At 42.7% G+C, this 23,242-nt stretch overlaps 1 protein-coding gene across 8 annotated transcripts in view; it reads right to left on the bottom strand.

The window, feature by feature from the left end:
• Positions 1-23,242, bottom strand: part of RFFL (ring finger and FYVE like domain containing E3 ubiquitin protein ligase) — a 98,972-nt gene that overhangs the window by 5,750 nt on the left and 69,980 nt on the right. For 5 of the 8 annotated variants that reach the window (XM_060203964.1, XM_060203965.1, XM_060203966.1 and 2 more), the window contains 5 exons: positions 14,926-15,113; positions 8,992-9,396; positions 4,641-4,724; positions 3,443-3,653; positions 17-40 (listed from right to left, as the gene is read on the bottom strand). In XM_060203964.1, the coding sequence (XP_060059947.1) occupies positions 17-40; positions 3,443-3,653; positions 4,641-4,724; positions 8,992-9,396; positions 14,926-15,105 (904 nt within the window). In that variant the 5' untranslated portion in view covers positions 15,106-15,113. The remainder of the gene's footprint in view (positions 1-16; positions 41-3,442; positions 3,654-4,640; positions 4,725-8,991; positions 9,397-14,925; positions 15,114-23,242) is intronic. The other 3 variants (XM_060203961.1, XM_060203962.1, XM_060203963.1) reach the window with 3 other exon arrangements.

Below are 23,242 nucleotides of genomic sequence, written 5' to 3'. Positions count from 1 at the left end.
AGAAACAACTACATACCGTTTTGGTCTTCAGCACCACACACTGAAAAGGAAAGAGAAGATAACTGAATACTAACAACACAAAGGAAATTCGACTACTCTGACTTAAGTTTTTATTCTAATAAATTTTCCTGCTGGGAACCAAGCTGACTTAAGAGTGTAACAATCCCTCACTCACATGCTCACACAGCGTTTGCTGGGGATCTTGGTCTTATCTTAGAAAAATGGATTACAGGCGTTGGGTGGTAGCACAGTGGGTTAATCTCACGTGGCTAAGCACAAGGACTGGTGTGGGGATCCTGGTTTGAGCCCCTGGCTCCCTACCTGCAGGGGAGTCACTTCACAGGCAGTGAAGCAGGTCTGCAGGTGTCTTTTTCTTCCTCTCTCTCTGTCTTCCCCTCCTCTCTCCATTTCTAACAACAACAATAATAATTACAACAAAAATAAAAACAAGGACAACAAAAGGGAAAAGGAAGAAAAATGGATTCCACGGGTTTCATGAACAGAACTTGCTAAGTAGGAAGGAAATTGCAAAAACCAGTATCTTTTTCTATTGATTTTGAAGCTAACAATAAGGCAACAAAGAGTCTTAGGGACTGGGCAGTGGTACACCCAATGAAGTACACACATGACTATGTTCTAGGACGAGGGTTCAAGATCCCAGTTCCCACCTGCTCTGTAGAAGGGAAGCTTCATGAATGGTGAAGTTGCAGGTACTCTGACTCTCTATCTCCCTTTCATTTCTTCATTTTTCTTACTAAAAAAAAAAAAAGTCACCAGAAATGATGGATTCTCCGTATAGACACAAAGACCAGCAATAACTTGGTGGCAATAAAAAAAGGAAAAAGAAAAAAAATTTTTTTTTTTTTGCCTACAGGGTTATTGCTGGGGCTCAGTATTAAACTACGAACTCGCTGCTCCTGGTAGCCATTTTTTCCATTTTGTTGTTGTTACTGCTGTTGCTGTTGTTGGATAGGACAGAGTGAAATCAAGAGAGGAGGGGAAGACAGAGGTGGAGAGAAAGATAGACACCTGCAGACCTGCTTCACCGCCTGTGAAGCGACCCTTCTACAGGTGCTTGAACGGGGAGCCTTTATGTGCGCTTAACCTGGTGCACTATTGCCCAGCTCCCAAGAGACAATCTTTTACTGGGGAGTGTGGATTAACTGTCTCTCTGGTCTCCATGTACTCAAATCTCTAGGCAGATTCTGGGGTAATCCCAAAGGGAAGAGTGAGTTTGCTCGGGCGAATAGTCTCATATACCCTAATTAACAAAGTCAAGCTATTTGGAAAAGGAGAGCCCGCAATCTGACTCCTACCATTGTTAGTTACCATGCAAGGAATCAAAATGCTGACCTGCAGGAGCTAATGCAGTTAGACTAGGGAAAGGGAAAGGTGTGGCATAAAGTAATTAAAAAAAAAAATTGAGTTCAAAACAGATAAACGTATTTCTCTTCTTTTTTTTTTTTAAATATTTATTCCCTTTTGTTGCCCTTGTTTTCTTGTTGTAGTTATTATTGTTGTTATTGATGTCGTTGTTGGATAGGACAGAGAGAAATGGAGAGAGGAGAGGGAGAGAAAGACACCTGCAGACCTGCTTCATGCTTGTGAAGCCACTCCCCCTGCAGGTGGGAAACATATTTCTCTTCTAAAGAACCTCTCTGCCTTCTCTGTAATAATATCCGCCAAAAATCAGTAATGGGACATAAAACATAATTTTTCCTTTTTTTTTTTTCTCTAAGGTTATCGTTGGTGCCTGCACTATGAATCCATTGCTCCGGGAGGCTGTGTTTTCCCCTTTGTTGCCCTTGTTTATCACTGTTGTTACTACTGTTGTTATTGCTTTGGTTGTTGTTGGATATAACAGAGAGAAATTGAGAGAGGAGGGGAGGGCAGAGGGGGAGAGAAAGACACCTGCAGACCTGCTTCACCGCTTGTGAAGTGACTCCCCTGCAGGTAGGGAATCAGGATAATATGCTGGTCCTTGCGCTTTGCACTATGTGTGCTTAACCCGCTGTGCTACTGCCCAGCCCCCAAAACATAGTTTTTCCCCCAAATCATCTGACCACAGACCTAAATGTTTTGTTGGGCATTGCCTAAAAAGGTACCATGTAGAACACTTGGGAAATAAACAAAAGGAATGCTCAAGTGCAGGCAGAACACATCAATTCTTATATTATGTTTGCAAATATTTGCTTCCTACCCTCTTTTTAAAAATTTTTAAAAGATTTATTTTCCCTGTTGTTGCCCTTTTTTATTGTTGTTGTTGTTGTTGTTACTGATATCATTGTTGGATAGGACAGAGAGAAATGGAGAGAAGAGAAGAGGGGAAGACAGGGGGAGAGAAAGACACCTGCAGACCTGCTTCACCACTTGTGAAGCGACTCCCCTGCAGGTGGGGAGCTGGGGACTCAAACCGGGATCCTTACACTGGTCCTGTGCTTTGCGCCACATGTGCTTAACCCGCTGCGCTACCGCCCGACTCCTGCTTCCAACCCTCTTAAGTGGTTAGAATAAGTATTTCTGGAAGTATTAATGAGTATGGTAGGGAGTGACCTATAATGTGAACGGTCATGGGCCAGGAAATTCTCCACTTTAATCCTGGCTTTACAGTAAGAGAGGATGCTCATAATGCCCATTTCAGAGGCTGCTGTGAAAATTAAATACACAGTGACAGAGTCAGGAAGATAGCATATGTGCTTATGCAAAAGACTTTCATGCTTGAGGCTCTGAAGTCTCGGGTAACCACCGCAAGCCAAAGCTGAGCAAAGCTCTAGTTTCAATATACATATGTGTACAATTTGTAGTAGCCCAAACTTGGAGTTAACTCGGATGCTCAACAACAGATGAGTGGTAGCTAAGAAAGTTGTGCTATATATACCCGATGGAATACTATTCAGCCATTAAAAGTTACAAAGTCATTTCCTTTGCCATATCTTGGCTGAACTTGAAAATATGTTGAGTGAGATAAACTAGAAAGAGGACTAATACAGAATAATCTCACTCATAGGTGGAACCTAAGAAGCAAGAACAGTAAGGGGAAACATAAGATGAAACTTGGACTGGGTGTGGTGTATTCCACCAAAGCAATGGGGAAGGAGGGAAAGAGATGGGATGGAGGGGCCTTGGGACCCTGGTGTAGAATGGAGGAAAAGGACCTAGGGTGGGGGAGAGAATGTCTTGACAACACCTGCTACGGAGGAGATGAGAGGTTGTACCTATGTGTAATAACTATATTATAAACCATTAACTGCCCCCCGACCCTAATAAAGTGGAAAAAAAATTTAAGACATGATGACAAAGCCTGACCTTGTTCTGGCACTCTGCTCCAAATGACAGTTTAGTACAAATGTATATAGTAACTCGGCTGAAGGTATGGAAATATAGTCAGGTGACAGTAAACCCTCCAGGACTCTGTGCAACTGCTCCCAGGAAGCCCCCTCACCCAGGTGCTGGAGTCCTTTCTGATCCTTGTATAGTCGTGTCACCCTCTCCATTAGCTCCCACTTCTCACAGCAGCCCTTGTAGTTGACGAAGTTTCGAGCCAGGATCTCTTTCAGTTGTCGCACAGTCAGGTTTTCAATGTCCTCGAGGTCAGTCAAGTCAGACAGAGAGGCCCTCCGGCCGGGGATGAAACTATCTTCTGAGTCAATGGACTGGAAAAACAAAGAGGGGCGTGTTCAGTATTTGCCTCTCCAAGAGCTCACTGCAAGAACCCTAGAGCACTCATCATACCCATTTCAAGTGACTGATTTCAAGAATAGGAACAGAGGCAGAAGGGTACCTGACGTGATAATTTGCATAGCCGTCTCTGCTTCACCCAGAGTTCTGTGCCCAGGCACACACAACCACAAACCAACCAATAAATCTAAGAAAGTCAAATGGCCCTAATTTTGGATCCTAACTCCTCCACTAATTACCATTAAACAATAATGGGGATGGTGGAGATAGTGTAATGGTTATGCAAAAGACTCAATGCCTGAGGCTGCAAAATCCCAGGCTCTATTGCCTGCAGCACCATAAGCCAGAGCTGGGCAGTGCTCTGGTAAAAAAAAAAAAAAGAAAAGAAAGAAAGAAAGCAGAAAATTGCTTATTTCTTTAAGCTTGTCTGACCCTCAATAATGGAGAAATGAGATAGCAGTCCTACCACATAAATTTCTGTTAAGATTAATGTTGCAGCTTGGAGCTGGCCTTTCTCTCCCCTGAAAGAGGCAGAACTCCCTAGCAAGGACTCCTCTGCAAGCAGTCCTGACCACCATTTTGTGGCCCTGATGGCAGAAGCCTAAACTTCTTATCTCTCTTCCTGATGATCTGACCTTCCCCTAATAATTCCTCCTAAGTGTTAGAAGCAAAAGAAAAGAAGATTTTCAGTAGAGCACCAGGAGCCCGACCTTTGGCGGCTCTTAGAAAGTCAAGAGACTAGAAACATAATGGGTCTGAGGCTTCCTTGTGACCTCTCAAGTCCTCATGAACAAACTGACAGTTTCAAAAATTAATAAATGCTACCCCTGCACAGAGAACTTCAGAACCATCAGGCTGACTCTTCTTGCTCCCATTCTGAGTTTGCTGAGCAGTTGTTAGACAACCTAAGAACATCAATGAAAGAGCAAAGGAAAAGGCACAGACCGGAGCAGAGGCCCCACCTGGGTCTCATCCTCAGCAGGTGCTCTGGCTGTGCTCTCCAGGCAGATGGGTTCCTCTGGATCCTGAGACACATGGCCATTGGCCTGTGGAAAGAGAAATGTGCCATCACATCCACAGAGAGGCTTCAGGGATTCACATACCACAGGCCTTTTCCACATCACATACCACGTCCAAGATGTATTCCCATTGCTCTAGAAGTCTGGAGTCTTGCACAACAGCATTAAAAATACTGGCTCTCTGATACTGACTTTGTTAGGCAAAAAACATAATACAAGTAGATATCAACTCTACAAGAGTGCATTAGTTCTGTTCACCACTAGTATGGCGTTGGCTGCTACTCATCATCAGTTCAGTTTCAGTTTGAATACTCCAAATGGGGGGAGAAAAGAAATACATCTAATTTACAGCTGGATCCTCTGCCATCCTTTTATTCTTGACTCTCACCCAAAACTGCCTCCCCTCTAACTTCTACCCACCATGGCTGGTTCTGTCCCTCAGACCAATGTCCAGTATTGTTTTACAAACTATTCACATCATGTCTTCCCTTCCTCCAACCAGTTCTTCCTGGTTTCCTAGTCTGGTCCAGATGAGACAAAATTTCCAGATACTCCTCATTCTATCCCCTATCTTCTGATCAGTCATTATTCTACCATTCTAGAAATGGGCTTCAAGAGGAAGGAGACACTATTACTAAGAGCTGTCTTGAAATCTTTTCAAAATCTATTTAAAATTTTGGTTTTAGTTATCTTTACTGGATAGAGACAGAAATCAAGAGAGAAGGGGAAGATATAGAGGAAGAGACACAGGGAGACACCTGCAGCATTGCTTTACTGCTCGCAAAGCTTTCCTCTTGCAGGTGGGGACTGGGGCTCAAACCTGGGTCTCAGTGCATTGTAGTATGTGCACTCAACCAGGTGTGCCACCATCTGGCCCCTCAAAAATCATTTTAATGCATCTAAGAATCTAGTAGCCTAAGACTGCATATGTCAATTGCCTATGCTTAAGGAGTTTCATTTTGTCTTCCTAGGTTCTCCTTCACATTTTTTTCAGAGCTGTGCACCTCCTAATCCTATCACTTAAACAACAAACTCTAGCTAGATCCTCTTTCCCCAGTGCTTCCTCCAAAGAGTATATATGTTGTGAATTCAGAGCAAAGAGACCTTTTCCATTAGTATCAGTAAAGGGACAACCTAGGAGAACAATCAAATGCTGATCCCAGATATTCACTCTAGATTCAGATGTACAGTATGGAGCTAAATAAGAAGAGGCAAACAAAAGAAAAGTAGAAATGGAAAGAAAGGCAGAAAGAACCACCACCAAAAATGACAAGTGATGATACATGAATGAAGATGCTTCCAAAACAGTATCTTCATCACCACCTCTAGTTTTCTCTTGGCTTTATGTCGATGTGATGAGCCACTGACCTGTATAGTATCACCATAGAATTACAAAAATTCTTTCAGAATTTGCCTCCCCCCCAGTCCCCAGAAAGATAAAAATGAACCTCAAGCTGTAACACATGCTCTGTTCTTTTCAGTTTGTCCAATGATTATTTCAAAATCTACAATTAGTATCTGTCCAGTTATGCTTGTTCCACACCCTTCCTTCCCTAGCAGCTACTGTCAGGGTATTAAAGGTAAAGGTAAGCACCCTAGTGGAGCTAGCATTATGAGAAGATTTGCATTCTAGGCACAACTCCTCATGGAGTTGTCAGGCAGCCTTCTACAAACTACTTCCCCCTACCAATTTTTATTGTTGTTGCTTTGTTTTCTTGACTAGAGCACTGATCAGCTCTGGCTATTGGTGTTACCAGGAACTGAACCTAGGACCCCTCGAATACAAGTCCTGTGCACTATTACTGTACGTCTCACCATCTCTCCTACCTGTTTTTCCTACCTTATATTTCCCAGGAGGGATACAAGTTAAAAAGAAAGCCCTCTGAAAATAACCTAGGGGCTGGGTGGTGGCGCACCTGGTTGAGCACACATGTTACAATGCACGAGGACCTGGGTTCAAGCCCTGGCCCCACCTGCAAGGAGAAAGCTTTGCAAGTGGTGAAGCAGTGCTGCAGGTGTCTCTCTGTCTCTCTCCCTCTCTATCACCCCTCCCTCTTGATGTCTAGCTGTCTCTATCCAATAAATGAAGCCAATAAAAAAAATTTTTTTTAAAAAGAAAAGAACTAAAGAAAAAGGACCAAATGAAACTCGGTGCAGAGTATGACTGTAGGTGCAAGTCATTTTTGTTTAATGACATGCCTACTTCCTCATTGAAGAAAATCACTTAAGCTTCTCGAGGGAAAAGCAATTTCTTCAAGTTCCTCTCACAGTTCCCTGTAATTAGAAGGCAAGCTCAAAGTTAGAGCAGAGGTAAAACCTAAGCAGCAGAGTTTAGGAAAGGGTTAACCTCCAGCTTAACTATTAAATAAATAAAATAGACCTCAACAAAGGTGAGTAAGTTGGAGGACAATCTGAGCAAAAGTAAATTTAGAGAGCTAAGTGTGAATTTTCTCAAAATATTTCTGGAATATGATGAATTCTGGAATAATGATTTTTTAAAAAACAAATGTCTGAGATATGTATGTATTAAAAACAAACAACTGAAGAAAAAAAAAAAAACGTCGGGGAGAAAGCATGTCAACAATAGAACTAAATGAGTTCACTGCAGGTAAATTATGCTATCATGCTGGCCTTTATGCCTCAGTGCCTGTCAGGAGCTGAGTCAGGAACCCCCATTCCTGGCAAAAGAAGTGGTCACAAGCAAGAGGTTGTAGACATCCACATCCTGTGTGGAAACTTACAGTAGTACTATGCTAGTTCTAAGTTTATCCAAGTTCTTGAGACATAATATAACACTAGCCAATATTCCCAGTATCCTGGCAAAAGGGAGAATAGTCTGGAAAGATTAATCCCACTTCACTGCTGAAGGGCTAAATCTATCTAAGGAGACCAAAGAGTCAGTGACAAGACTGCATGTGAACCTGGATCTTCTAGGCACTAGTCTTCTCACTGTGCCCAGACCATATAACTACCAGGTTCACAGAGGCACTTAGTGATATGTCACCTATGGGATGTAACCACTTGTTACCAGATAGTTAAATCATAGGCCTTTACTCTAATTCAATAGTTGATTTGTCCGTTTACCCTTCCCAGTAAAAGGGCTTTCTGAGAGCAGAGGCAATGTATGACTCATTTCTGTACATCCCATGCCTGGCTCATAGGTCAGTATGTGCTGCTCTAAGCTCACCATTTGCAAGGCCCTCTGAGATGATGTTAAGGCAGTTTACTGTCAACAGTACGCCAACCACTCCCCATGCCCAAATAGTGACTAGCAGCAGCAGCAGCAGTGTGCTTGCCTTGGTCACTATTTAATTCACTATCTTCTCTCTACATGTTCCTTTTTCTTTCTAGGCTCCATGTAATTGTTACTAAGGAACTAAGTTCCCCAGCCAGCTGATAAATAGACCTCAACAAAGGTGAGTAAGTTAGAGGGCAATCTGAGCAGAACTAAATTTAGAGAGCTAAGTGTGAATTTTCTCAAAATATTTCTGGAATATAATGAATTCTGGAATAATGATTTATTTTTTAAAACAAATGTCTGTATGTATTAAAAACAACTGAGGGGAGATAGCATAATGGTCATGCAAGACCTTTATGTCTGGGGCTTAGAGGTCCTAGGTTTACTCCCCAGCATGACTCAGCCAGAGTTGAGCAGTGCTCTGATAAATAAACAAAAGTTTAAAAAATAAAATTAAAACAAAAAACACCAGGTAGGGGTAGATAGCATAATGGTTATGCAAAGAGACTCTCATGTCTGGGGCTTCAAAATCCTAGGTTCAATCCCCCACACCACAATAAGCCAGAGCTGAGCAGTGCTCTGGTGTTTCTCTCTGTGTCTTTCTCTCTCTGCATCTCTCTCAAAAATAAAATAAAATACTTTTAAAAAGTGGGGGGGGCCAGGTAGTGGCTCACCTGGTTGAGTGCACATATTACAGTGTGCAAGGACCCAGGTTCAAGCCCCCAACCTCCACCTGCAGGGGGGAAGCTTCACAAGTGGTGAAGCAGGATTGCAGGTGTCTCTCTGCCTCTCTCCCATCACTCTCAATTTCTGGCTGTCTCTATCTAATAAAAAAATTTTATAAAAGATGATTTTAAAAAAAGTATAGGATGGGCACAATCATCTGAAAAAAAAGTCAATGCAGAAGTCTGATATTCAGAAAAACTGATGCATGCATCAGTGAACAGAGAAGTTTCACATAATCAAAAGACTTAAACTCACTCTCCACTCCCACAACACAGGCAGGAGAGGAAAATGAGCCTTGAAGTTGGCAGAAATTTGGCAAAGGGTCCATACCTGCTGGTTTTCCTGAGCCTGGGCTGGGGGGACAGAGGTGGCTTGTGTGGGTGAAGAAGGGAGGTTGGGTGAGGTAGACGGTACTGTGCTGGTGTGTGGCTGGGTCAGGAAGGACTGCTGTTCAGAGAAGTCAGGGGACAAGGTGGTGGTGTGAGTCCTTCCCTCCTGAGGCTGCTGGCCAAGCACCAAGAGCACCAGCTCCTCTTTCTCCCGGCACATTTCTGTAGAGATGTCATGGAGGCTGAGATAGTCCCTCAGGTCCTTCACCTTCATCTTCATGAGCTCCTCTCGTTGAAAAGCTGTGGCTCGGAATCGTTGGCAGAGAAGACAGAGACGAGGCCCATTCCCTACTTGGCTCGAACAGGTCATGCAGAAATTTTTCTTACAATCCAAACAAGTCTGCTGCTTAGAACAAAAGACAGGAAACCATGTCAGAATGCAAGAACAAGACAGAGTGGGATGGGAATGTAGGGTTGCCAGTCCTACTAAGACCTCTTCCAATCACCCTTATTTTTGCTGTTACTTCCAATACTCAGAGTCTGAGTTAAAAGTCACTCAGATGTTAAGAAGCTACCTATATTCATCTGAGTATTTATGTACAAAACATCGTATTTATCTTTCCATCTGAGACTTACTTTATTCATTTACTGAGAAATGATAGCTATTAATCATAACTACCAGATATAGAATCAAAAAGGTCCTAATTTTTTTTTAAAGACTGGTTTATTTATTATGAGAGAGCAGGGAAGAACAAGAGAGAATTAAGAGATAAGAGAGGAAAGGGGAGAAAAAGGGGCAGGGGGAGGGGAGCGTGAAGAAGGGGGGATGTGGAGGGGATGGTAGAGGAGAATGACAACGCACCAGAGTATCTCTCTAGCACATGTGATATTGGGACTTAAAGAAAGGACCTCATGCTTGGGAGTCCATTGTACCATCTCCTGTATTTTTACTGACTTTCTGGTGGTGTTAGGGATCACACATGAGAGGCATATACTCTACCACTGAGCTACATCCTAAAATGAAAAAAAAATCCTGAATTTTTATCAAGTCTCCTCTGCTTTTTGTGGTATTACCTTGACTGTACAACTGGCCTTCAGTAAATGGAGGTACAGCAGTATTTAATTCAGGATAGTTGTCAAGTTAAAGAAATATGCATTTGCCTTTTGGACGTGAGTTACAGAACATCATTTACATATGTGGTGCTGAGATCAAACTCAGAATTTTGGGCTATCCACTGTATCACCTCCCAGTCACCACTTGAGTCTGATAAGCATTGTTTTTGATTATTTTTTTAAGTTTTTAAAAACTTATCTTTATTTATTGGATAGAGACAGCCAGAAATCAAAAGGGTAGGGAAGATAGAGAGGGAGAGAGACAGACACCTGCAGCCCTGTTTCACCACTCATGATCTTTCCCCCTGCAAGTAGGGACCAGGGACTTGAGCCTGGGTCCTTGTGCATTGTAATGTGTGCACTCAACCAGATGTGCCACCACTTGGCCCCCTGCTTTTAATTATTACTGCCAGGAAATACAAGCTAATAATGAAAGCCAAGATTCAAACTACGAGTCTTTCTACTATATTGTTGAGACAAAAAATAAATGCAGAAAGGTTAGTTGTTATAATGGATACCATAAATTTGTCAAGGTGAAACTATATGCTAGTGCTGTATATGGTGCTTGTCATTTAATTCTCAAAGAAATCTCTCAAAGTAAATATGTCTCACAGACAAAGTAGCCCAAGCCCAGAAAGATTAAGTATTGTCTTCAAGGGAAGGCAGTGAAAAGTAGAACTAAGATTCACACTCAATGTCTGACTTGAATCTCCATAACCCTGCTGTTTCCACAAGTTGTGTTAGCTGATTCAGTCCCATTCAAGCCTCCAGCAGTACTGAGTCAAGAATCTAACTTTCCATATCCAAACACCCAAGTCAATGCCCTGTGGTTAGAGGCTGATGCTCAGCCTCCCCCATCCCAGGAAGGCCCACTCAGTGCTAGGAATTTGGTGGTGTATAAAAGCATACCCAAGACAAATATTTATATAGCTACAGGAGGACCTCTGGACACGATTACAGAGCTCTTGCTGTGAAAGTACAAAGTGTCTCGAGGGGTAATAAGAATGCCTGGCAGGCAAGCTGGTACTGCCTGGCAGAGCTACTCCCACAACTGCAGACAATATACCATATGAAGGCTTACTCAAGTCACAGGAAGCAAACTCTCACCCCATAGACTGAGCATGGTGACATCTGGCTGAATTCTATTCCTGCCAATAACAGGTCACAGGCCCCTAGGAAAGGTGATTTCTGGGCATACTGGGAGAGTTCTGGAAGCCATTCTCACTTTTAAAGAAACTTTTCAATCTATGGCAGTTAAGTATTAAATATGCCTGCTCCCTTTTTTCTAAGTACAGAAAGCTATTCAAGCTGAAAAGAATGCCTGAGAGACTTAAATTCTCTTGGTCAAGATCTCAGATGCTCTTGTTTTGAGCTGAAGTAATAGTCTGCATAGTAATATTTAATTTTGTCTGCACCATTCATATGTTAAAGAAAAATGGATATAACGTTTATTTTACCATACAGTCTTACTACTTAGAAGGCATTGCAAAAGGTGCATATCAAGCATCCTTATTCAGTACACAGTCATAATCAAACAATGAAACATTCAGAGACTGACACAGAAGGACCCATAGCTGTATCAGCACTGTAACTGTTCTGGAACCGGTAGCCAATGAGGTGAAAAATGAGATGCTTTAGGGTTCCTTCAAATCTAGAGTTTTTCTACTAGGAAATGAAATATGTTTAGTATAACTTACAGTGAAATGAAGAGGCTTCAGTGTCATAAAGCTTTACGCCCTGACATGGAATAGTAAGTCAATGCAGTTTGACGTGACATAGCATGACACAATTAAAAAGCCTCGGGTTGCTCAGTCAGTCAGATCTGAACAACTCTATTCTTTCCTCAGATGTGCTTGGTTTACTGAATGAAGACCAGAATGCAAAGACAGCAATCTGTCTTCTCTGTACCCCCCACCCCTTGCTCATCAGAGACTCTAAAGTATGCATATCTGAAACACACCCTAAAGGAATAAGCTATCACTCTGAGGGGAAAAAAGCAACACCAAAAACTCAGTTTGCAAAGGTAGGAGAGAACAAAATGAAGAGGGGAGCTGTCAACAAATGCATACTAAATGAGCAGAGAGAGCACCTATGTACACATTCTAGCAAATGGTGAAAGCTAATGTAGTAACAAGATAAGAAAGATGACTTAGTGGAACTACCCTGCCTGCAAAAATGCCAGGAATACCTAGAAATATCTGATATCAAAGATCTGGCAGCGGGGCTGAAGAGATAGCTTACCTGAAAGTCTGCCTGTACTGCCATGCATGTGACCTTGGCTTAGGCCCCCAGTACATGGGAAAACTACAGCACAGCACAGAGGGGGAAGCTTCAGTGCTGTAGTATCACTTTTCTCTCTATCTCTATCTGGAAAAAAAAAAAAAAAATCGACCTGGAATGGTGATGCTTCTGCAAGAACAAGGAAAAAATAAAAGTCAGAGCACCTCAAACAAACAAAGCCTTTCAGGGAGGCGGGCCATGTGGTTTCAGATAGGCTCCCCTTTGCCTATCTGACTTTTTTTTTTTGTCCCTCTAGCCCCAACCACAACCATTTATATTCCTGAACAGGTGAGGTCCCACCATTTACTCTTTCCCATCCTTCTAGTAGGTCTTCCATTCTTGCAACCTATTAGGAGGGAGAGACAGTGCAGTATGAGCAGTGACACCTTTAGGATCAAGTACCACCTGGTTGTTTCCAAAGTAAGGGCACTTGTCAGTTTACCTCTAAGAAAGAACTGCTGGGAGGATTATATGAGATAATGTTTAGAAAACCTTAGCATAAGATGGGTAACTCACAAAAAGATAATATGGTCACTTTTTTTTTTCCTCTCCAGGGTTATTGCTGGGGTACAGTGCCTGTACTACAAATCCATTGCTCTTGGAAGCCATTTTTCCCATTTTGTTGCCCTTGTCGTTGTTGTTCTTGTTGTCATTGCTGTTGCTGGATAAGACAGAGAGAAATTGAGAGAGGAGAGGAAGACAGAGAGGGCGAGAGAGAGATAGACACCTGTAGACCTGCTTCACCGCTTGTGAAGTGACCCCCAGCAGGTAGGGAGTCAGGGACTCGAACTGGGATCCTTATGCTGATCCTTGCACTTTGTGCCATGTGCACTTAACCTGGTACGCTACTGCCCCTCTTTTCTTTCTATTTGAATTGATAGGACACAGAGAAATTGAGAGGGAAGGGTGAAGTAGAGGAGAGAGAGAGAGACCTGCAGACTTGCTTCACTGCTCATGAAGAGTCCCCTCTGCAGGTGGGAACCTGGGGCTCAAACCGGGGTCCTTGCACATGGTAATGTGTGTGCTCAATCAGGTGCACCACTACCCAGCCCCCACGCCCCAGCCCCAGCAGATGGTTTTAAAGGTATATTTCTTTCAGTCCCCTGCATTACCATAAACCTGAGCTGAGCTGAGCAGTGCTCTGGTAGAAAAGAAAGGAAGGAAGGAAGGAAGGAAGGAAGGAAGGAAGGAAGGAAGGAAGGATGGAAGGAAGGGAGGAAGGGAGGAAGGGAGGAAGGGAGGAAGGAAGGAAGGAAGGAGGAAAGAAAGAAAGAAATAGAAAGAAAGGAAGGAAGGAAGGAAGGAAGGAAGGAAGGAAGGAAGGAAGGAAGGAAGGAAAGAAGGAAGGACGGACCCCACCAATGTGTACTGGAGCTCCACTTCCCCAGAAACCCACCCTACTAGGGAAAGAGAGAGGCAGACTGGGAGTATGGATCGACCATGTTCAGTGGGGAAGCAATGACAGAAGCCAGACCTTCCACCTTCTGCACCCCACAATGACCCTGGGTCCATGCTCCCAGAGGGCTAGAGAATGGGAAAGCTATCGGGGGAGGGGGTGGGATATGGAGATGGTAGGAATTGTATGGAACTGCACCCCTCTTATCCTATGGTTTTGTTAATGTCTCCTTTCTTAAATAAAAAAAAAGAAAAGAAAAAGGAAGGAAGGGAGGAAGGGAGAGAGAGAGAAAGAAGGAAGAAAGGAAAGAAGGAAGGAAGGAAGGAAGGAAGGAAGGAAGGAAGGAAGGAAGGAAGGAAGGAAGGAAATATTTCCTCTGAAACTTCCCATTATTACCATTTTAACATCACATATGGGCTGGAAGTCTCTCTGCAGAAGAAAGCAAACTGCAGGAGTTCTTCTCCAGGTTAGGGTTCACTTCCAGCCCCCCTAATAGTGACTGACCACAGAGAACATGCTGCCTCTGAGTGCTGACGAAGGGATGGATCACACCCACACGATTCCCAGTCAACAATTTTACTTTTTGTGGGCTAATCTGGAAAACACAACTACCACGCATTTCAAGTGAAATCTGCTACAGTAAATAAGCCCTAGTCTTTGTCTTGTTAGGGTCTTTATGTACCTTAGGTGCCCTTGACATCACTTCTGATAAAAAGAACAAATTAGTCTGCTCAAGGCTTTTTCCGATGGCAGCTAATGAAGAAAATAACATCAAGTACCTGCTGTGTTCCTAGCATTGTGCTAGGCACCTTCCTTCACTTTCTTGATTTGCACAACATTGTGAGAAGGTTACAACTATCATATCCCCATTTTATGGATGAGAAAAATGAAACTCAAGTGGTTAAGTCAGATAGCTAGAAAATGCAAAAGCTAATGTCTGAATTCAGGTCTGTCTGGCTCCAAATCTAGATGTTGTTGGGCCTTTCTTGGTCAGATTTTGGTTTTGCAGTAGTTAAGACTTTTGTGACAGGAACAGGTCTGGGTTACCAGCACTGTCAAAGCAAAGCCATGGGAGCAGAAATTACAGCGGGTCAGCAGGTTTGCCAAAGGGCCTGAGGTTATAGCAGGCAAACAGTCAACACTCACCTTCCTGGCTGTGCTTGCAAAGTGGGCTCCGCAGGTCTTACAGCTTGGTTCTGAGCCTGTTGGGGAAGGGAAAGAGCTGTACCCAGGGTTGGAATATGCCTGTGTCCTGGCTCCCTGGGATGCTGAGGCCTCCTCAGGTTGTCCATCCAGACAGAACCAGTTGCAGCAAGTTGCCCACATGACAAAATCTGGTGTAAGAAAGAGAAAAAGGTCAGAGTTAAGACACACCTCTACTGCCTTTGCCAAGCCCAAGGGCACAGGTGAGCAGGGATAATCAATCTACACCTGCTATCAGAGGTGAATAAAGGAAAAAAAACGTGTTTTCAGAGCCCACATATTTCTTGCCATCCATTCTACCACCACAGCTGCCATTGAAGAGAAGGTGAGTATAAACACCTGATCTGCCCGGCTGCCACACTACTTCTGAAAAGTTGCTGATTCTGACTGGGGGTAAGGACCCACCTGCCAATGTCATGTTCAGTGGAGAAGTACCTTCTGCACCTCAAAAAGAACTCTGGTCCCTACTCCCAGAGTGGTAAAGGACAGGGGAAGATGACCAGAGGGGTCTGAATCCCAGTTCCACTAAGACCCAAAGAATTTGTCACCAGGAATCCTGCATTTGTACCATCATGGAGAGGGAAACAAATATGGAAAACACCAGAGGAAGCCAGGGACTATTTCCTTTATCAGAGAGAAGAGAAAAAAAGGAAGCAGTAGTAGGTGTAGGTGTGACTTTAGAAAGGAAGTGAAAGAGGGTCCAGGCAGTGGCACACCTGGTTAAGTGCTCACATTACGGTGCGCAAGGACCCAGGTTCAAGCCCCTGGTCACCACCTGCTGGGGGAAAGCTTCATGAGCGGTTGCAGGAGTGTCTCTGTTTCTTTCCTTTCAATTTCTGTCTCTATCCAATAATAAATAAAAATATTTTAAAAAAGGAAAGAACGTGAAGGCAGAAATATAGAAAAAATGGGCAAAAGAATATATAAATATAGATATATAATAATAGATATAAAGTCAACCCATATCTGTGATCATGGGAGAACTACTGCAGTTTCCAATGGTGGGAATGAAAACTCTGGTGGTGGGAATGTTATGAAATTATATCCTATTATAAGAATTTTGTAACTCAATACTAAATCACTAATAATTGGAAAAAATCTTTCTTAAAAAAAGTTGTGTGTTCCTGGAAAGAGTCTAATCTAAAATTAATTGTTTTACTTATTTTAGCAATTACAAGTGCTCTAATATACAATTTATTTAGAAACATGTCCATAACCGTAGAATCCATGCACATACATGTATATAATCCCACATTCACACTGACCACAAAGAGGAGGTATTATTATTTCCTATAAACAAAAGGTAGCCTAGGCTCAAAGAAGTCAATGTCACCAAGATAATGTGGAGACAACTGAATTCTATAAACCCACTTCTTTTGATTCCTTTTTTAAACAGAGTACTGCTCAGCTCTTGTAGGCCATTTTTCCCATTTTGTTGCCCTTGTTGTTGATGATGTTGTTATTGGATAGGGCAGCCGATCTTGGATGGACCTTGAAAAATTCATGTTAAGTGAAATAAGTCAGAAACAGAAGGATGAATATGGGATGATCTCACTCTCAGGCCGAAGTTGAAAAACAAGATCAGAAAAGAAAACACAAGTAGAACCTGAACTGTGATTGGCGTATCGCACCAAAGTAAAAGACTCTGGGGTGGGGGTGGGTGGGTGGGGAGAATACAGGTCCAAGAAGGATGACAGAGGACCTAGTGGGGGTTGTTTTGTTATATGGGAAACTGGGGGATGTTATGCATGTACAAACTATTGTATTTACTGTTGAATATAAAACATTAATTCCCCAATAAAGAAATAAAATTTTTAAAAAAAGAAAAAAGAAGTAATCTTAAAAAAAAAAAGAATTTGTAATTTTTGGGAGTTGGGCACAGCAGGTTAAGCGTACATGGCACAAAGCGCAGGAACTGGTTAAGGATCCCAGTTCGAGCCCTTGGCTCCCCATCTACAGGGGAGTCGTTTCACAAGCAGTGAAGCAGGTCTGCAGGTGTCTAACTTTTTCTCCCCCTCTCTGCCTTCCCCTCCTCTCTCCATCTGTCTCTGTCCTATCCAACAACAATGACAATATCAATAACAACAATAATAACTACAACAATAAAAACAAGGGAAACAAAAGGGAAAATAAACATAAAAAACTAAAAAAAAAGAATTTATAATTTTTAATTTTTTTTATTTATTAAATTATAATAGAAACAAGAAGAGGGGAGCCAGGTAGTGGCACACCCAGGTGAGTTCATACATTACTGTGCACAAGGACCTGGGTTCAAGCCCCTGCTCACCACCTGCAGGGAGAGATGCTTCATGAGTGGTGAAGCAGAGCTGTAGACATCTTTCTTTTTCCCTCCCTTTCTAGCTCCCCTTCCTCACTCAATTTCTCTCTGCCCTGTCAAATAAAACAGAAATAAATAATCTTTAAAAAGAAAGAAACTAGCTGAGTGGTGACACACTTGGGTGAGCGCACATGTTACATCTTATGCCAGAGGAAAATGGTACTTCGGTCTCTTCTCTCAGTTCCTCCTCTCATAATTAATGCATGTCTTTTAAAAAACACCTACAGAGTCGGGCAGTGGCACAGCGGGTTAAGTGCATGTGGTGCAAAGCGCAAGGGCCAGCGTAAGGATCCTGGTTTGAGCCCCCGGCTCCCCACCTGCAGGGGAGTCACTTCACAGGCGGTGAAGCAGGTCTGCAGGTGTCTATCTTTCTTTTTTTTTTTTTTTTTTTTTTTTTGGGGTTCTTGGTCAATAATTTCTTTTTTTTTTTTTTTATTTAAGAAAGGATTAATTAACAAAACCATAGGGTAGGAGGGGTACAACTCCACACAATTCCCACCACCCAATCTCCATATCCCACCCCCTCCCCCGATAGCTTTCCCATTCTCTACCCCTCTGGGAGCATGGACCCAGGGTCATTGTGGGTTGCAGAAGGTAGAAGGTCTGGCTTCTGTAATTGCTTCCTCGCTGAACATGGGCGTTGACTGGTCGGTCCATACTCCCAGTCTGCCTCTCTCTTTCCCTAGTAGAATGGGTCTCTGGGGAAGCTGAGCTCCAGGACACATTGGTGGTGTCTTCAATCCAGGGAAGTCTGAGGTGTCTATCTTTCTGTCCCACTCTCTGCCTTCCCCTCCTCTCTCCATTTCTCTCTGTCCTATCTAACAACAATGACATCAATAACAACAATAATAATAACTACACCAATAAACAAGGGCAACAAAAGGGAATAAATATTTAAAAATAAATAAATAAAAACATCTAAAAATAAGTTTTGGGATCACTATTCCAATTTATATATCAAATACAAGTATTGAATACAAGGGGCTCATGATATTTAAATTCACAAACAAAGAGAATGAAATCCCACAAATGTCAGGATAACTAAAATTGCAAGAGGGTCTACATAATGCTCATCACCAAGGCAGTCAGTATGGATACTTTGAGGTCAAAGTCTCTGAAGAGTCAATACAGATAAAGATGGTACTTGCTAGCTCTCAGCCTTACTAGCTCATCCTCCAAGAGTGAGCTGCTACCCCTGGCCCTTGGTAACCATGTGTGAATGGAAGACCATGTTAAAAAATGCAGACATGTCAGAGGGGATGCAACAGGACTCTGGAATGAGCTATTCAGATGCTGGAGAGAGAGGGGAGGGAGAGAAAGAAACACACCACACCACACCACACCACACCACAACATAGCATAACATACAGCAGGATACTGCAGCCCACATTAAAAAGAAATGTGATAGTATTGCACCAAAGTAAAAGACTCTTGGGTTGGGGGAAAGGTCTGTTCCTGGAACATGATGGCAGAGGATGTCCTAGAGGGGGCTGAATTTACTATGTGGAAAACTGAGAAATGTTACACATGTACAAACTACTGTATTTCATTGTCGTCTATAAACCATTAATCCCCCAAATAAAGGGGGGAAAAGTCTGATGGGGCTAGGCAGTGGCACACCTGGTAGAGCAGACACATTCCCATGTGCTAGGACCCAGGTTTAAGTCCCTGGTCCCCACCTGCAAGGGGGAAGAAGCTTCAGGAGTGGTGAAGTAGTGCTGTAGGCATCTCTTTCTCTCCCTCCTCTATCTCCCCTTTCTCTCTCAATGTATCTGTCTCTACCCCCACCCCACCCCCCAAAAAAGGCTACACAGGAGCAATGGATTTGTCATGTAGGAACCAAGCCCCAGTGATAACTCTGTTGGCAATTTGGGGGGGCACTGAAGGGAGGGACACCTCATATGTTGATACTGGGCCAGGTAGTCATTCTTCTGTTTAAATTTGGTTAAAAACATGGATTGTGCTATACACCCAGTTATCCATTCAAAAGTAAGGGCAATGGGGTCAGGAGACAGCATAGCATAATGGTTATAAAGAAAGACTTTCACACCTAAGGTCCCGAAGTCCCAAGTTCAATCCCCTGTACCACCATAAACCAGAGCTAGCTAAGTAGTGTTCTGGTAAAAAAAAAAAAAAAAGGGGGGGGGAGCAGTAGCACACCAGGTTAAGTGCACATAGTGTGAAGTGCAAAGACCTGCACAATGATCCTGATTTGAGCCCCCTGGTTCCTCACCTGCAGGCGAGGGTCACTTCACAAGCAGTGAAGCAGGTCTACAGGTGTCTTTCTTTCTTTCTTTTTTTTTTTTTACAGGTGTCTTTCTTTCCCTTTCTGTCTTTCCCTCCTCTCTGAATTTCTCTCCTACCCAACCACAACAAGAGCAGTAACAACAACATCGCCAATAACAATAAGGGAAAAAAGATGGCCACCAGGAGCAATGGGTTCGTAGTGCAGGCACCAAACCCCAGCAATAACCCTGGAGGCAGAAATAAAAACAAAAACAAACCGAAAAACCAACCAACCAACCACATGGGCTACAGCCTAAACTCCAAATACCAGAGACTAATATCTTCAGCTTTGCCTAAGGGAACTTCCTAATCCTTGACTTTTATTATTGTTTTGTACTAATCTTTTTACTGTACTAATTTGCTGTGATTACAGCTTATAGTGGCTGGGAAAGTAGCTCAACTGACAGAGCACTGAATTTTCACATCTGAGGTTCCTAGTTTAATTCCCTGCACTGTATGTGATGCTCTGGCTTCTCTTTCCCTCTCTCCACCTTCCTCCTTTCCTCTCTCTGCTTCCTGTGAAATTCTCTCATTTATAATAAGTTATTTTAAAACAATTATAGAAGAAAAAATGTTTACACTTGTATTTAACTTAATTTTTTTATTGAACAGAGACAGAGAAATTGAGAGGAAAGGGGAAGATTGGGAGTCAGGTGTAGAGCAGCAGATTAAGCACACTTGGCACAAAGCGGAAGGACCTGCATAAGGATCGCATTCCAGTCCCGGGCTTCCCACCTGCAGGGCAGTATCTTCACAGGCGGTGAAGGTGAAGCAGGTTTTCAGGTGTCTGTCTTTCCCCCTCTCTGTCTTCCCCTCCTCTCTGTCTTCCCCTCCTCTCTCCATTTCTCTCTGTCCTATCTAACAATGACATCAATAAAAACAATAATTACAACAACAATAAAAAAAAAACAAGGGTAACAAAAGGGAAAATAAATAAAATTTAAAAGGGGGGGAGATAGAAACCTGCAGCATTGCTTCACCACTCGCAAAGCTTTCTCCTTACAGGTGGGAATTGGGGGGCTTGAACCTGGGCTCTTGTGTGCTGTAACGTGTGCTAAAGCTGGTGTACCATCACCTAGCCTTTTTCTTTTCTTTTCTTTCTTTCTTTTTTTCCTCCAGGGTTATTGCTGGGGCATGGTGTGTGCACTACAAATCAACTGCTCTTGGTGGTCATTTTTTCCTTTTGTTTAAAATTTTTTATTATCTTTTTTATTTATTGGATAGAGATAGTCAGAAATGGAGAGGGAAGAGAGAGATAGACACCTGTAGTCCTGTTTCACCACTCGTGAAGATTTCCTCTTGCAGGTGGGGACCGTGGGATCAAACTAGGGTCCTTGGGCACTGTAACATGTGTGCTCAACCAGGTGCGCCACCACCTGGCCCCTCCATTTTTTTAATTGGATGGAACAGAGATATACTGAGAGAGGAGAGGGGATAGAGATGGGGGGAAAAGAAAGACACCTGTGACCTGCTTCACTGCTTGTGAAGCGTGCCCCCTGCAGGTGGGGAACTGGGGGCTCAAATCAGGATCCTTGAACAGGCCTTTGAGCTTTGTACTAAGTGCACTTAACCCGGTTCGCCACCAGCTGGAACACCTTCCCCCATATTTATTTTCAATTTCATACTTTATTCTTTTGCCTCCAGGGTTATTGCTGGGGCTCAGTGCCTGCACCACGAATCCACTGCTTCTGGAGGCGATTTTTTTCCCTTTTGTTGCTCTTGTTATATCTATCGTTGCTGTGGTCATTATTATTGTTACTAGTGATGTCATTGTTGTTGGATAGGACAGAGAGAAATGGAGAGAGGAGGGGAAGACACAGAGGCAAGAGAAAGATAAGACACCTGCAGACCTGCTTCACCACCTGTGAAGCAACTACCCTTCAGGTAGGGAGCCAGGGGCTCAAACCGGATCCTTAAGCCAGTCCCTGTGCTTTGCACCACGTACGCTTAATCTGCTGTGCTACTGCTCGGCCCCCTATTTCATACTTTTCTGTTCCATGATTTTTCTCAACATTCATTCCTTTCTCCCCTCCCCCCAAAAAAAAATCTGATAAGAGAACAAAAAAAGAGCGATAATAAAAGAAACATTAAATATTATTTCTCAATAATCACCTCACACCAAAGAATGTCTGACTCCTGAATGACTGAAAGTGCCTTTGTAAAAGATAAGTAAGCTGAAAGGAAATAAGAAACCAGCTGGGTCAACCTTGGTTACTTTATAAAAGGAAAGAAAGAGACCCAGCATGGAGAAGTAACTTCCTGGTTTTTGAGTTATAAACTTAGGCCTCCTGACTCCTCTACGGCCTTTTTAGCTTCCAACACTGACTCCAAAATACCTGAGAAGTAATGTATTCAGTTTTGTGGGTGTGTGATTAAAACCTGTCTCCCTCCAACAAGGGCAACAAAAGGGAAAAGAAATTAAAAGAATGTAAAAAAAAAAAAAAAAACCTGTCTCCCCCATCTGTGATTCCCATGAGAACAGGAACCTGCCAGAGAGGTGGTTCAGCAAGGACTACTGAATAAATGAATCACAAAAAGTATTTAAATCTTAAATAACCACACATTTGTTTTATTTCCTACACATCAAGAACATTTCTTTCTGACTCACACTTGCCTGAATATTCTTAAATTTCTGTAAGACAGGTACCTTATTTTCCTTTCAATTAACAGTCACACTGAACAATGAAGTAAAAAGCCATTAAGCAAGAGTTCTTCACTGACAGAAGTTCTTTGTTAGAGACAATGACAGATCAGGAGCCCTCTGAAAGAGGACTCTGTGATGCTTTAATTCCCCTGTCAATAGGAGTATCTGGGGAGGGGGGTGGAATAGAAGCAAGGATCATAAGAACAGGGTCTAAAGCCCTGCTCTGCTTATGAACTGTGTTGTTTACCTCTAAAAAAACCCCATACCCTTCTCCCGTGTTTTTTTTTTTTTTCTTTTTCTTCCAATCTGGACATTCTCCAGGTTGTAAGGCCCTAAGTGAATACTAGTTGCAACCATCATCATAACAATGCTTTAACTTTAGGTTCTCTAAGAAAGCACATGTAAAAAGTAAACCTACATATTTTACCCTGATTACCATTTGGCTTCCTGGACGTGTCCTCAAAAGGATAGACAGATCTTTGATAGTATTAGCAGTATGTGTAAATTAAGTGAGTGAGGGGAGAGAAGGAAGAGCAGATGTGGAACAGGCTGGTGGGTAAATCACTAACTTTCATTAAACCCTTTGCTCATTCACGCATCTAACCTTTACTAAAGTCAATGCGTTGCTGCTGCCAGTGCTTAAGTGTACAGGGCAGAGTACATGTCCTGAAGGAGGAGTTCAGGATGTTGTAGGGGAACTAAAATGTGAAAACAAAAACTGAAATTTCAGGGTGAGCAGTGCTTTAATAGAGGGTTTAACTGTGTTTGGGGAGTAGGATTTATGAAGACGGAAATGATTAGCTCCTTAGGGGTGAACAGAAGACTTCTTAAATAAGGTACCATAGATATCCTGATGTGAGAAAATTTTCCAGAACGCCAAGAGCAAGAAAAATTTTCAAGAAAAAAAAAAATGCACCATAGCATTAAAGAAACCACTGGGGGAGGGGCCAGGTGATGGCGCACCTGGTTAAGTGCACACACAGTGCTTAGGG

Source organism: Erinaceus europaeus, chromosome 12, assembly GCF_950295315.1.
Source record: "Erinaceus europaeus chromosome 12, mEriEur2.1, whole genome shotgun sequence".
Lineage (NCBI taxonomy): Eukaryota > Metazoa > Chordata > Mammalia > Eulipotyphla > Erinaceidae > Erinaceus > Erinaceus europaeus.
This window is presented reverse-complemented; position numbering and strand designations above follow the sequence as displayed.